Genomic DNA, 14,332 nt, shown 5'->3' on the forward strand with positions numbered 1-14,332 from the left:
ATGTTATATTTTACTATAATATTCTTTTTATGCACTGAAAATGTAAATATTTTTTATTGTAATCTTCAGTGCATGGACCAAACCTGTAGTTAATGTCAACTGGACCACTTTCAGGTTTCTGTAGCTGTTCAGTTTTCTCTTGCAGGAGAGGGAGTGTTAGGTGACAGCTTTGGGCAGTTTCTTTATTCTCTCACCTTGGTTGGTTGTCTTTGTTTGCATCTTCAGAGCTTGAGCGGGGATAAACAAATCTTCTTTGTGGTACAAAATAATGATTAAAGCAACTTTGAACTCAGTGTGAAACATAACTACCACAACAAAGATAAATATGGAATTCTGAAGACCAGGACTATGGATTACTGTTAGGGAAAAGCAGCATCTTTGCTCACTGAGCTGTCTGCTGCAGGGTGGGAGGCTGTGATTCCTTATGCCATCCTCTCATTCCAGAGCAACTGGGCTCCGTTGTAGCAGTGTTATTACTGCAAGTGTTTTTCCATCTCCTGTGACTGGAACAATTTGAAACCCACAGCGTTAACCACAATGAGCCAGAGTTGGTGCATATTTGGCTGGAATTTTTAATGTTTGTTGTACATGAACACCATGTAAAAAACGGGGGAAAAAAAAGACAGTTGAGTTTTGCACCTCTCTGGGTTTGAAGAGAGTAGCTCAGGTCACAAATGGATGTGAAATAGGAATAAACAGCTGGGTGTATTTAGGGATGAACAGTAAGGGTGTGTTTAGCAGTGACATGCTTTGGTCACTGACTCCTTTCCTATGGGGCTGTTCAGGTAGAGCTGGATTCTTGCATTGCCCCATTCCTGCCCCAGATAAGGACTGTGGATGTTTACGGTACCATGTTTTTATCTTGCAGGTTGAATTTGAGTGGCTTAGGCAGTTTTGGTTCCAAGGCAAGAGGTATTTGAAGTGCACTGATTGGTGGCTTAAGCCTATGGCTAAATTGGAAGAATTTTGGAGAAAAATGGAGATTATGGTAAGTACTGGTTTTAAAGTTTAAAGCCTCTAGGGCCTAATTCTGAGAGCACTCACAATTATGTTTTTAATTGTACTCTAGTAAAGGGTTTTAGACTTTATTCAGAACATATGAGAAGCAGAATCAATGTCAGCCTTTCACTGTCTCCTCTTACTTTTATCCCCCAGTAGCCAGAAAAAATGTGAGCAAAATCAGATCCAAAACCCCAGGATTTCAGTTAGTTCTTGACTTTGCTTGTTTTGAAAGTTTGGAAGCCTCATAAAAGCCTCATATGAGCCTTTTAGAGCCTCACAAGATGACAGCCATATATTGCAATGCTGTGCACTGTCAGCTCTTTTGTACAACACCCTGACAGACACCTCTGCAGTGACAACAGTGGTGCAAGTGTCTGAGAAAGCTGAGAACAGAATTGGTCGTCTGGAAGTACAACTGTCTGTGGCCCACCTGCACTCTGAGAGCAAAGCCAGAACCTGCAAGAGGGGATTATGTCAAGAATAAATGTAATAATGACTTCTGGGTGCTTCAAATACGTTGTGCATTCTTTGAAAAGGGATTCAGTGCCCAGCAGTCTTATCCTGTTGCTGCTGTCCATGTAGAGCCTCAGGTGAGAGCCTGTGCTGTCACAGTTCCAGAGCAGTTGCCAATTTGCCTGGTTTTGTGTTTGCACTCAGAAGGGGCTGTGCTGGCAAACCCACTGTCCTCCTCGCCATCCATCTGCATCAGAAGCTGCTCCTTGGTCATTTCTGCTGGCCACAGCATAAACTAGCCTCAGTTTGCCTCTACTGGCTTGGAAGGGTTTGTATTGCAGCCGAGGATGCTGAGTGCCATTTGTGTCAGGCTGTGTTTGAGGTACAGCAAGAACCTTGGGTCTGACAGGAAAAGCTGTGGCTCAGCTGCTCCCGTGCAGTGTGAGCTGCCCCAGCAGTGCCTGGTTCAGACTCGGAAAACACGCCCAGAAAAGTGGGCATTGCAGTTGTGGAATCAGTTGCCACAAGAAATCACTGAACATTGAATTTCCCTACAAAAGGAGAGAAAATATAACTTGCTTATGTGTTTGGGTTTTATTTTTTTCCCTTTTTTTTGACGTTCTTATGTGCTCACATTCTTGAACGACCCTTATAATTTAAAAAAAATCTTTTGGTTTGTTTTTCTTTCAAATGACAACTTACTCTCTTGTAACACAGGCTTAGATGAGGTAGAGACAAGAATGTTTGATATTTTATATCCATTGTGTGTTGAAAACATGGAAAAACAGCAAACCCTGGAACTCTCAAGGGCTAGGTTTTCTGCAATTGGTGTGACATTGCCATGTGTCTCTAATTAGAAGCATGGTGGCGTCAGTGTATCTCCTTTCAACAAGCCTCGGGATGATATTTATCAGCAACCCCAAGCTTGGGCCAAGACAGAAGCTGCTTCTAATTTATATTTTAAGAATCGCTTTAATGTTTTATGACTTATAACATATTAATCACAATTAATTTCGGCTATTGGAGGAGACAGAGGGGAATGTTAATTGGGACTGTCTGTTTTGCCGGCTCTGTCTGCAAACTCGGGGCGCGCTCGGGGCGCGGGGGCGGCTCTGGGCGCAGCGGGCGCGGTTCGCGCGGCGGCCGCCAGGGGGCAATGTGGGGCCGCGCTGCGGCGCTCCCGGCCCGGGATTGCGGCGCCCTCAGCGAGAGCGATCCCTGGTGCTGCCCCGGGCCCATCCCGGCCGCCCCACCGCACGGGAAACCAACCCGGGTTAACCAATTCTGCAGCGATTTGCCATTAAAAGTGCGCTGTTTCGGTGCGTGCTCAGCTTCCACGGCTAAGTTAAATCAAAAGGGTGTTTTTGAAGGTACCCGGTAGTCCGCAGTCGATGGGTTGGTTGGTTTGTTTTCCTCCAAATTTGTAACTTTAGCTGGATAATTCTTTAAAACAATTTTTTAAAAAGAGAGCAATAATAATATAAAACGTTAAAAGTAAAACGTCTCAGTGCTGTTGTTCTTGTTTTGGAAGGATTTTGCTGCTTACAAGGAATTTTTTCTTAAAAGAAAATATTTAAGCGTGTATTCTTCCTTTGTGTGTGAGCTGAACAACTGTTGAAGTAGCTTTTTTATATATGTGTCTAGAGTGATACAAAAGTCAGTCTCAGGGATATTATGTGTGGTTTTTTAGGCTTTCCCCTTGTTTAATAATTTTTGAAACTTTCTTTCCTTCTTTATCTCTGATTCTGCTAATTATAATTACTCCTCTGTCACGGCAGAGTATGATATTGCAAGAAGTTTAGCCCAAACCTGTGGGCTTTATTAAATATTTTTGTACATTATAGCAAGCACACAATTTTATCATAATGTTTATTCCTGGCATTTCTTTCCCTGAGGATAGTTTTACTTAGAGCTCACTCTTGTGATGTAAATGTTAAACCTTTCATTTGAATGACATTCTGATAAAACATCACATTTCCCACAATATTACCTCATGAATTTATGAGCCATTAAATCTGAAGCAGTTTAACCAATCTTCCTTTTTTTCTCCCCCTCCCTTGAAAATATGAAGGCTATTCATATGTTGGAGGGGTTTTTTTTTAAAAAGTCATCCAAGATTAACACGTTATCGCCTGCAACATCAGGATAAATGCTTGCAGAATTCAAAGGGAGAGTTACCATTTGAAAAAAGACTGTACAGGCTTTGCTTTCTGGGTAAAGAGAAGTCTGAAAAGCTGAAATCTCATGTGATGTGAGCAAGTCTTGCTGTAGCTGTTCTGAGATTCAGTGGAGAGACAATTTGTCTCTCAGGGTCTGATATCATGCAAACCTTGCAATCTGACATTTATTTTAGCTATGAAAATCTGTAACCACCACACCAAGTCTGTAAGAAATGCAGAAGTCCAACAGTCTTTTTTTTGGTTATTTTGTTTTAGATTCATTCACATGAGAAAAGTAAGATGTAAATCAATTTTTGTTTGTAATTGTAAAGCAATATTTTTGTTTGTGGAATGAAAAGTAAACATATATGGCTACACTTGCATGTTGAATTTTTGAAGGCTTTTTTAAACTTATCTAGTGCTCCTTAAAGAATAAAAAAGGGCCGTACAGTGCTATATGGTGTGAATTGTATTTCCTGCTTTGACAGTCCATTTAGCAATGTAGCAATGTATTTATATGGCAGTTGGCCTTAATAACCTTTATTGACTTTAGTGGGAAAGAGCCAAGACTGGCATTATTAAAATGTATCAATTTCATTGCAGTATAAAATCACAACATATATAATTATGTTTGGTAGACTAGGCTCCATTTAATCCCACCTATTTATGCAGGAATTTGGCAAGAGAAGAGAGCGTGGAACTGAAATGTAGAGAAAAGTGTGAGTGACTTGGAGCTGCATTTAACAGCACAGCTGCTTCACTGCTTAAAGGAATGAAACATAGATCTTGAGGAAGTAATTTCTTAATGGGATAACTGAAGCACAAGTAGTTGTTGCACCATTTGTTTAATTTTTTAGCGTTGATAACCGAGCTGAGGATCATGACATGCTGCACACCTTTTAGTTTGTGGTAGTGCAAAAGCAGAAGTGTGCACACTCGGTGTAAGCAGAATGATCTAAGTGGCAGCTCATGCAGGCTGGTATCTTTCTGCACAACTTTCATCTTGATCCGTAAAACTTTTTAAAAACTATCTTTAGTCTCATTATTACTGTTATTCTCAATAACAGGCTTTTTATCAGTTTGCACAACTGAATTGAAATCAGAGAGCAAGGCTATTTTTTTGTAAAATTATTTTTCTTTCCTTTTTGAGGTCTGTTTCATTATTTGCTCCTATTGCTATATATGAAGTAGTTTCAGCTATAAGCCACTATTGTCAGGGGCTTACAGTCTGACAGTTAGAATTGAGTCTACACTGAAACTTGAGCTACAAAATCTCAGCCCAGAGCCATTTTTTTTCTCCCAAATTAAAGCAAGGGTTTAAATATGTATTTAAATCAAGAGCATTTCAATTCCCAGATAAGCATGAAAAGCTCTAAGAAAAAATATGCTTTTACAAGGAATTCTCCCAGCTTTTGTAGACTTTGGCATTTTAAACAACTAACCAATTATTTTTAAAAAAGTAGATAATGGGATCACAAACAGGCTGGTTGGTTGTTTAGCTTCTTTCAGAAATTGCATAGCAACTTAACTGACACTTGAATTGGTTTGACCTTGTCAGCCAAAATTCCAGGAACTCTGAGGAATTATTTTAATTTCTCTTCTGGTTTTCCCATGGTGCTCAGATATTGCAGTGTCACACTTTATTGGAGGGCCATGTGGCCATGGGTGATGGGATTTGCCTAATGAGCTGTGAAATGCAGGAACAACATGGCAGCTCCAAAACCCAAATTTTACCCATATTTATTGTCTTTTGGGGCTCTCCTTATCTGTTTAGGCCAGAGCCTTTAAATAAATGTATTTTTGGCAGATTATATTTTGTGTACACTGGAAGTCAGATGATTCTGGAAATGTATCTTTTATCTTAAACAGCAACAACAAAACCTGATCCTGGAGACTTTTTTTTCTTTTTCTTTTTTTTTTCTTTTTCTTTTTTTATTTTTTTCTGGCAATAATTTCTATGACCCCAATATTTTTAGCTGTCAGAAATGGGAGAAAAGATTGTCTGTAGTAGAATCACAATGAAACTGTAAAAAGAAAAAAAAAGTAAAGTTGTATTGCACATCTTTGAGGAAAAAAATTATTTACAATTCTGAGGGAATTCAGACTTAAGCTTCCAAAACAACATGTGTGCTGAAAGCACAAAAGACTGTGTTTATGATTCTCTTTGAAGTGTTTCTGCAACAGGATAAGGAAAATTTTAGAAACTGTCTGATAGTGTTCAGGGTAAATACTTAAACCCCTTTAGAGAATTTCACACACAGATACTGTGCAGCAGAAAAAAGGATACTTATGTTTCCTAAAGCTGCTACAGCCTACAGCTTTGTACTTAAAGACAGAGGTGTTGAATAGAATTCTTCTGAGGATACATCCAGTGACAATATCTGCAGGAACATCAGAGCAAACCAGTGGATAGCACTTTCTGTTTTTAACCCTTGCGTGAGCCGGCTGAGATCTGAGCTGCGTTGATACGACCCTCTGTAACATTTCTGTGAGAAACTGGAATTGTTCAAAGGGCAGCCTCGCGCTCGGCAGCGTTCTGGGAGAGCATTGAGGGTGTAATGTTCACTGGCCTGGGCCAGGAGAGGTTTGGGTCCCTGTCTGTGCTGTGGGACAGGAGCTGCATTGCTGATGCCCCAGGTGGGGTTGGGTTGTGTAGTTGTGCCCGTGGTGTGGTCCTGCCTCTGCCTCCCCCTCAGCTGGATTTGCACCTGAGCAGCAAGTTTGGTGTTTGTAGATGCTGCAAGTTTGGTGTTTGTAGATGCTGCAAGTTTGGCATTTGTAGGTGCTGCGAGTTTGGCGTTTGTAGGTGCTGCGAGTTTGGCGTTTGTAGGTGCTGCGAGTTTGGCGTTTGTAGGTGCTGCAAGTTTGGCGTTTGTAGGTGCTGCGAGTTTGGCGTTTGTAGGTGCTGCAAGTTTGGCATTTGTAGGTGCTGCAAGTTTGGCATTTGTAGGTGCTGCAAGTTTGGCATTTGTAGGTGCTGCAAGTCTGGCATTTGTAGGTGCTGCGAGTTTGGCGTTTGTAGGTGCTGCGAGTTTGGCGTTTGTAGGTGCTGCAAGTTTGGCATTTGTAGGTGTTCTTTGCGCACAACTGGGTCCTGGTGAGCTGCAGTTTTGGATAACTAGACTTCTGTGCTCTTGTGCTTTATTCTTGCTGTGACAGGGCTTCTCTCTGTGATCCTCACTATTTTTATACTCTCAGATGTGTACAATTGTGTGTTCTGAATACCTGCAATTGCATGTAAAATGCCATGAGTTCTGTGCTAGAGTTTAAGGCATAAATGAGTTTAAGGCATAAATGTATATGCCACAATCGTCAGAAATCAAAATTGTTTTCTCAAAACCTTGGATGGGTATACACTAGAATAACAAAAGATCTTTGTATTAATAGTATGTTTATTGAGGCTTCTTATTTACTGTGGAAATAACGATGTTGTAGGATTGAGCTGTAGTTTTACCTGTCTCATTATTCTTTGCAAAGTCTTTCACAAGGGCCTGGAGTGACAGGACGAGGGGGAATGTTTTCAACTGATGGAGGGCAGTTTAGTTTGGATATTAGGAAGAAATTGTTTACTGTGAGGCTGCCAAGGGCCTGGCACGGGGTGCCCAGAGAAGCTGTGGCTGCCCCATCCCAGGAAGAGTTCAAGGCCAGGTTGGACAGGGCTTGGAGCTACCTGGGATTGTGGAAGGTGTTCCTGCCCATGGCAGGGGGGGAAGGAACTAAATTGTCTTCAAGGGACCTTCCAACCCAGAAGATCCTATGATATGCTTTAATGTTCTCAGAAATATATTTCCTAGGAGAAAAACTTAATAAAAGACTATTTGAAGACTGGGAATAGTATTTCTTGAAAAGAAATTAATCTGTAGTTTTAGAATTTGTTATATCCTATATAGAAATTGATTAATTATTACCAATATTTAAAATTATTTCTAGTTCTTATTTATTCAATCCTAGAAGTGATCAGATACAGAGATTATGCATTGGTATTTGTGTATATATGTTTATGGACATGCTACACAGAAAAAAAAGGATTTGGTTTGATGTTAAAACTGTGAATTACAGTGGTTTGGCAGGAATAATTTGTACTGTGATTGTTATAAACTAGGGCAAGTTGTGATTTTGAATGAAAGTGGAAGCAAATGGCAGTATGACTAAAATGTCACCATCTACATTGCTGTATTTTTGTAATACAGCTAGAGTTGCTAAATGTGGTTTTATTGCTATTGTATTTTAGTGGCTCTGTAACCACTATAAAATAGAACACAGCTGCTTTGCTTTCCAAATGGCTTTGGTGGCAAAGGAGGTGACGTCTTCTGGAAAGCTGCTCCTGCTGCACTGATAGCTCTTCTTTCCTATCTGATCATCAGCTCTCCTAATTCCTAACAAGATCATGGGTGAATAGTGTTTTTGTAATGTGTTCTTTAACAGTTACTTCATCTTTGCTCAGAACTGCAGCTTTCATTTTATACATAAAGAAATGTAACTTGGCTTCAGAAGCTGCTGTGGAGAGCATTATGCCCTGATGGATTAGGTGCTGATTCTTTTACTGACCCTCTGTTTGACTTGTGCAAGTAACTTAGGTGTGGTTTTCAAAATCAGTCTGGCAATCAAAACATTGAGGTCTATCTTTGGTTTTAGATTGCAGACAATTTCTGATCTTTAATTCCTCCTCAGTTAAATGAGGCTATGATTTTTTTCTGTATGTGACAATTATTTATTGGCTATTTCCTAGGGAGAGGACATCCTGCATTTGAAGGGAACCGACAAATTTCTGCCTCCCCATATCGTGATTGGAAAGTGTAGATGGGGCCACATAGGAGCTTTTATTATATTTTATTATTTTTTGGTCAGATGGGCGATTTCTGTCTGAGTAAGAAAGAGCTTACTGTGTTTTGGCTGACCCTGGTTGTCTCCTGGCAGCTCCCAGGTCTCATTCTCAGGAGCTTTTGTGTGAATCTTTTTTTGCACTTTCTGTTTGTCACTACACATGCTTCTGCTTAATGATCCTGAAGCTGTAGATATAATAATGTTTACTATTCTGCAGTAGGGAGACAATTACTGGCTTTTCTCTGATGTTACAAGTGAACATCAGATTTTGGCAGTTTTCCTTGGACTGCTAGTCAATCTGAACTCTATATAATTTTCACAACAGAGGCACTAATATAAAGTTTAAATCTAGCAAATCTTTTAAATTATTCCAGTGAAGTAATGTGGTTGTTCATCACAATCAGAGTAGTTTTCACAGGACTCATTCTGAGTTTCTGTAATAGGGTAGAACAATGAAGGGGATGGTGAATCAGGCTGGATTGTTGCTGGGGGACAGGAATGGCAGCAGTGGAGCTGTGCTGGAGATGAATCCAGCTCTGTGCTCAGCATGCAATGATCCACAAAGTGCACTGTTAATAGCTGGGAACAGTGCATCAGTTCATGTTGTCTAGCTGCCTAGGGATCAATATCATTGTGTAATAAACTGAAGTGATTATTTTTATGTGTCTGTGGATATATGTATGCATATACACACTGCTAATAATTACATTTTAGCTCCATCTTCAAGCTGTGTCCTACATGCTAATGGATTAGAGCTTCACCAGCTAGCTAGAAGGTCAATTGTTTTGTGATGTTGTGGTTGGACTCAGCTTGGATAACTGAATTATGAGACTTTTTTACACGGTAGAGTAAGTTAACTCATTTTGATCCTTTGGGTTTCCTTCTGTCCAATGTCATGCTTCCATTTCATGAAAAAGATGTTTTTGTGCTGAAATCATTTGCAGTGGTAGGACCACAGAATTCACTCTTTTGCTCAGAAGTAGTGATTGGTTGTGTTGCTGATGGATGATAGAAATTATTTTAAGATTAGTCTGTACAAACCAATTGATGCTCATGCTGGGTACAGAGGTTGTACTCTTCAGGCTTCCATGAGGTGATAGAAAATGTGAAAATCTGCAGAGCCTTCCATTTCTTCATGTCTTCTCTGATGGGCAAGAGGAGAGAGCATGATGGTGTTCATGTCCAGTGGTAATACATCTATGCCCAGGAAGCAGGGCTGAGGCAAGATGAAATTAGTTCTGCATTGCATTTATTGTAGGGGCTCAAAGCAAAGACCAATACAAATCCTGACCAGGTCCTACTCTGAATTTTTATGATGCTTTTGAAAGGATTAAAAATAAACATGATTAAGATTATTAATATTTCTCACTTTTTTGAAAGTCTTCTCCTGTAGGTGTTTTTCCTTATTAATGCAACCTTACAGGGACTGGTGCTGTCCCTCAGAGGAAGGAGAGGCTGCCATGCCGGTACACTTGTGCAGTCCAGGCTCTTCAAAACATTTTTCCATTACTGATCTTTTGTTGGTTTTCATGTAGGATGTACTTGATACACATACTTATAAAATATTTATACATTCATGGGTCAATTCCACTGGTGGTTGTTATGCTAAAGGAATTGTGAATTTGCAGTAATTACTGGGGAGAGGAAAAGATGGGTAAGACAGATGAACCAGTCTTGAAAACTCTTAAAATTTGTGGAGATGTTGAACAAAATAAAAAAGTCTCGCTGGTTCCTTTAAGAAATCCTAATGTTAAAAAACTTGATAACAGGGCTGTTTTCTCAAGTTTTTTCTTTGCTTTTCATCTTCTACATTTTCTTCTTTAATGTAAAATACTGTAATTGAATCACAGCATTAGCTGGCTTTTCCCAACAAAACAGCAGATTTAGGCTCTTTGCTGCTAGTTTCAAAAGTAATATGTATGGAGAGAGAGCACGAAGACAAAAATTGAGCACATAGATGCATAATCCCAAAGGAATAAACTGACTTCTACTAGACAAGCTGAAAGCTGATTAAAATATTTTTCATCCTTTGGGTATGCAACAGCTTTTGATGATGGAGAGTGTATTAATATTCAGCTTAGCTGCTTGTCGACACTGCAGACAGGTCCCAGGAAAGTCTCTGATACTGACCAGGTTTTCTCACTCTGCCAGAAATCTTTATGAGACACAGAGCAGCAGCCTTGTACCAGGAAAAGTCAAGATAAGAATACTGCTATGTCTTTATTTTAGAAATTGCTTCTATAGATTTTTAAAGGATTGAAATTTTTAAAGAATTTTTTAATGATATAAATGCATTTAAATACAACAAAGGAGGAATATTATTCTTAATTATTTTACAATAAAGCTGCTGTAATCTATTCAATTTTCAATTTGTCTGAGTTGTTTGTTAACTTACAAAGATCCAAGTAATAATATCAATGATCAGGATTTTTTGGAGAATGTGTTCCTATTCAAATTATTTTATAACAGTCACATCTGAGGTGGTGGGGTACTATTTTATTAACTTTTTCTATTCCTTTGTAATGTAATACCTACCTTCCCAACAAGAATGAGATGTAAACAGCTGCTTTATCAGGTGATACTTCTGTTCTTTTGTTGGCATGCTGACATATGGGGTGTTTGCTGTTTCCCTTCCACAGTGACTAAATATACACAGTATCTCTGGAAAACATGTCCTAGGCTGTGTGAGGTGCCTTTAGGATGGCTCCAGGGCCACATACTTACTGTAGTAGGTGAAAGAGCATGGCTTAATCAGCTTAGTTAACTTAATTAAGCTGTGCTTTTTCTCATGGTACAGCTTTAAAGTGTATTTCATTTAGAAACTGTATTTCATAGTTGCGGAATGACACAAGGTTGGGGAGATTCTGTGGGATTTTTATGGTGGGCTTGAAAAAGATAAGATTTGCTACTTGTTCTGCAATGGGAGGAAGTGAACTAGAGGAGTGTGTCCTTTTTCCTGAAGATTTAAAGGGGAAAATTCTAATGCAGTTTAGATTGTAAATGCTTCTCAAACTGAGAAAGTCTACTCTTCTTTTTATCCCCATCTTGGTTTAAGATTTTTATACATGTCAAGAGCTGTCCATTTTCATCCCAGCCTTGGCTTGTCTGCTTGTAGATGTGTCACCAGATTCCATGACTCTGCATTCTTTTATTGTTCTTTGAAAAAAGCAAACTAAGGCAGTGTGGTTGTGAGAATGGGGATCTTTTCTCTACTGATCTTTGAGTCTCAGCAGAAAATATTACAAATTAGAGTAATTTGAACTCAGTTGTTCTTTCTTGAGATGAGTGCTCTTTCTATTCTTCATGAGGTACTCCATGTTGAGGAAAAGTTCCTGATTTTCCCACTGGGGTCCTAGTGGGACCCTCCTGTGTAGATAGAGGAGGTTGATTAGCCAGGCACAGCTGGAGACAGTAAGTGCTGAGTGAGCTCTACTCACCATCTCATTGTCTTCACCTGGCTGCTTAATGTGACTTATTTACTTACCCACACAGGTTTCTGGAAGAGTGAGGGGTGGGGAAGAAGCAATCAGGGAAGCAGTTGCAGCTGCCCAGGGGAAGGGTGCCAGTGCAGATGTGGGCAGAGGGTTGGGAGCCTCTCTTGGCAGAGTGGCAGCACCGAGGGTGAGGTGAGTGAGCGCCCCTGGGACAGCAGCTCTGGAGTCAGTGCGCAGCTGCCTCCAGCCTCGGAACTGCCTGTGTGGGTGGAATGGACCTTTGGGTACGGTGGGGATAGAAAACAAGCTTGGCAGGAAGAGCTTTGGAGGTTGAGACAAAGCAGGAAAGGATGGCAGAGGCTCAGACACAAAGGAATGAGGTGGTTTGAGAGAAAGTAGGATGGAGAGGCTTTGCAATTGGGAAGTGGCTATGGGGAAGATGGCAGAAGATAAAGGTGTAGCTGTGTGTCTCCTTCAAAGCCAAATACTGTGGGTAGTGATTTCTTTGATTTTTTTTTACCCATCCCTTTAAAAACTTATTGTTTTGATAGAATTCTCTTAATTGATACCTCTGTGCTGTAATAATACTGCATTTAAAATAAGGGAGATATAATCAAATAAGGGAGAAATAATCTTTGTTTAAGCCAAAAATAATTATGTTGAATGCAGAAAACTATTTAAAGTATGTTGGAAAGTATAGAATTTTGATTCCACATGCATAAATTTATTCAGAAAAAAACAAGGCAATTATATATATGTAGATTTTTATAATTCTAAAAATGCATATAATGGTTAAGGCTTGTGAATTTTTTTGTGTTTATATGGCCCATGGATGCACATATATATGTATGTATATACAGCCATGAGCACACATGGAAGGTAAAATGTTTGCCTATTTAAGTACTAACCTCCTCTCCATAATGCCTGAAGTTGCAGAATCTCTATTAGCTGATACAATGTGTTAAATTTCTCATATTAGGACTTCTCATCCCACTGCTTGGGCACAGTTCTATTATAGACTTCAGTGTTTCTTGATTATATGGGGTGTTATAATTTCCTGATGACTGGCTATGTTATTTATAATACAGAGGGTGTTAATCCTTTGGTGATTAACACTCTATTTGAATTACCAGAGGTCAAAGGTACATTCTTTTATTTGGAGTTTGGGCTTTTTCAATGTTTTTTCCTTTGATTTTTTTCTTCTAAAGGTTGTTTCATTCTCTGTTTTTTCTGAAAATCATTTTGAGACAATTTGGGGTGAGGAGAGAAGAGGAGCATGGTTCTTCCTTAGGGACCCAAGTCTGTTGGAGCTGTAGGCATTAGAACATAAGTTCTCTTTGCACTGAACAGCTTCTCCAGATATCCTCCATTTAAAAATAATGAAAATCTCATAATCAGAAAAAAATCTTAGTAAAAAGCACATGGAAGAAGATTCTCCCTACTTAAGCCTGTGAAAAAGTGGATACCTACCGGTGTCTCATTCTAAGCCTTTTTAGAAAGATTTATTAAATATTATAAATGTGTGTACACCTATATATGTATTTGTGTATGTATACATATAAACACACACTTTATGGGGTATAAATATATATGGCTGTCATTTCAGGTGATGTGGAGGTATTGCAGAGATTCTTGTCCAGCTGCCAGCTGTATCCCAGTCATTGTGGTTTCAGAATTGAGGAGCTATATTGAAAGCCTTCAGTTCTTTCAAAGGCTGTGGCTGTGCAGAAGTTACCCTTGCCCTAATATTTCAGTGTTTTCTTAAAATACCATAGGGTTGGGTTTTTTTTGTGTTTTTCTCAGCTATGCTCTTTAAAGTGCTGGAGCTGACTGAGAAGGAAGCACCAAAGAATTTTTGCTGTTTTGTTTTTCACATGTTTCTGGGGTCGTGTAACCTTTCCCACAGCTCCAGCAGAATTCAATTATGTGCCCAGGTGTGCTGAGTTCCTGTGTCCACCTGCAAAGCCTTTACAGTGTCCTACAGCCACTGCCAGTGTACACCAAAGTGCTGTGACACTGGCTTTGCTCCCTTCTGCAAAGGTGACCATTCCTTGATTGCAAATCTGAGGTACATGTTCCACCTGGGGATTTCTTCAGGCTGTGGTCATTCCACCTACTCCAAATCTGGAAAAGTGTGGGCATGATGGAAGACCTGAAAGAGTTCCCTCACTGGTGTTACTCCAAGACTTCTCTGGTAGTACCTGAAACTGCAAAAACCCAGTTAGAGGAGAATTATGTTGGTGCAGCATATCCCTCTGCAGTGTTTAGGACCTGCAGATAAACAAAGGAGATGGTCAAAGAGCCAAGGAAACTAAATAAAGTTAGCAAGCCAAAAACAGAAGGAGAGTGTGTCATCTGGTTGGGGAAATGTTTTGAGCCTGTAGATTGTTCTCAGCTCAAATGATGCCAGCCTTGGAAGCTGCATCAGGGTATGACAAACCTCCCTCTGCCTTTTCCAGC

The 14,332-nt window shown here is 39.8% G+C and overlaps 1 protein-coding gene across 2 annotated transcripts in view; it reads left to right on the forward strand.

The window, feature by feature from the left end:
• FTO (FTO alpha-ketoglutarate dependent dioxygenase) overlaps positions 1 to 14,332 on the forward strand; it is a 229,248-nt gene that overhangs the window by 64,841 nt on the left and 150,075 nt on the right. For both annotated transcript variants that reach the window (XM_058034316.1, XM_058034317.1), the window contains exon 7: positions 869 to 988. In XM_058034316.1, coding sequence (XP_057890299.1) covers positions 869 to 988 — 120 coding nt within the window. The remainder of the gene's footprint in view (positions 1 to 868; positions 989 to 14,332) is intronic.

The sequence above is a fragment of the Melospiza georgiana genome, chromosome 14, assembly GCF_028018845.1.
Source record: "Melospiza georgiana isolate bMelGeo1 chromosome 14, bMelGeo1.pri, whole genome shotgun sequence".
NCBI lineage: Eukaryota > Metazoa > Chordata > Aves > Passeriformes > Passerellidae > Melospiza > Melospiza georgiana.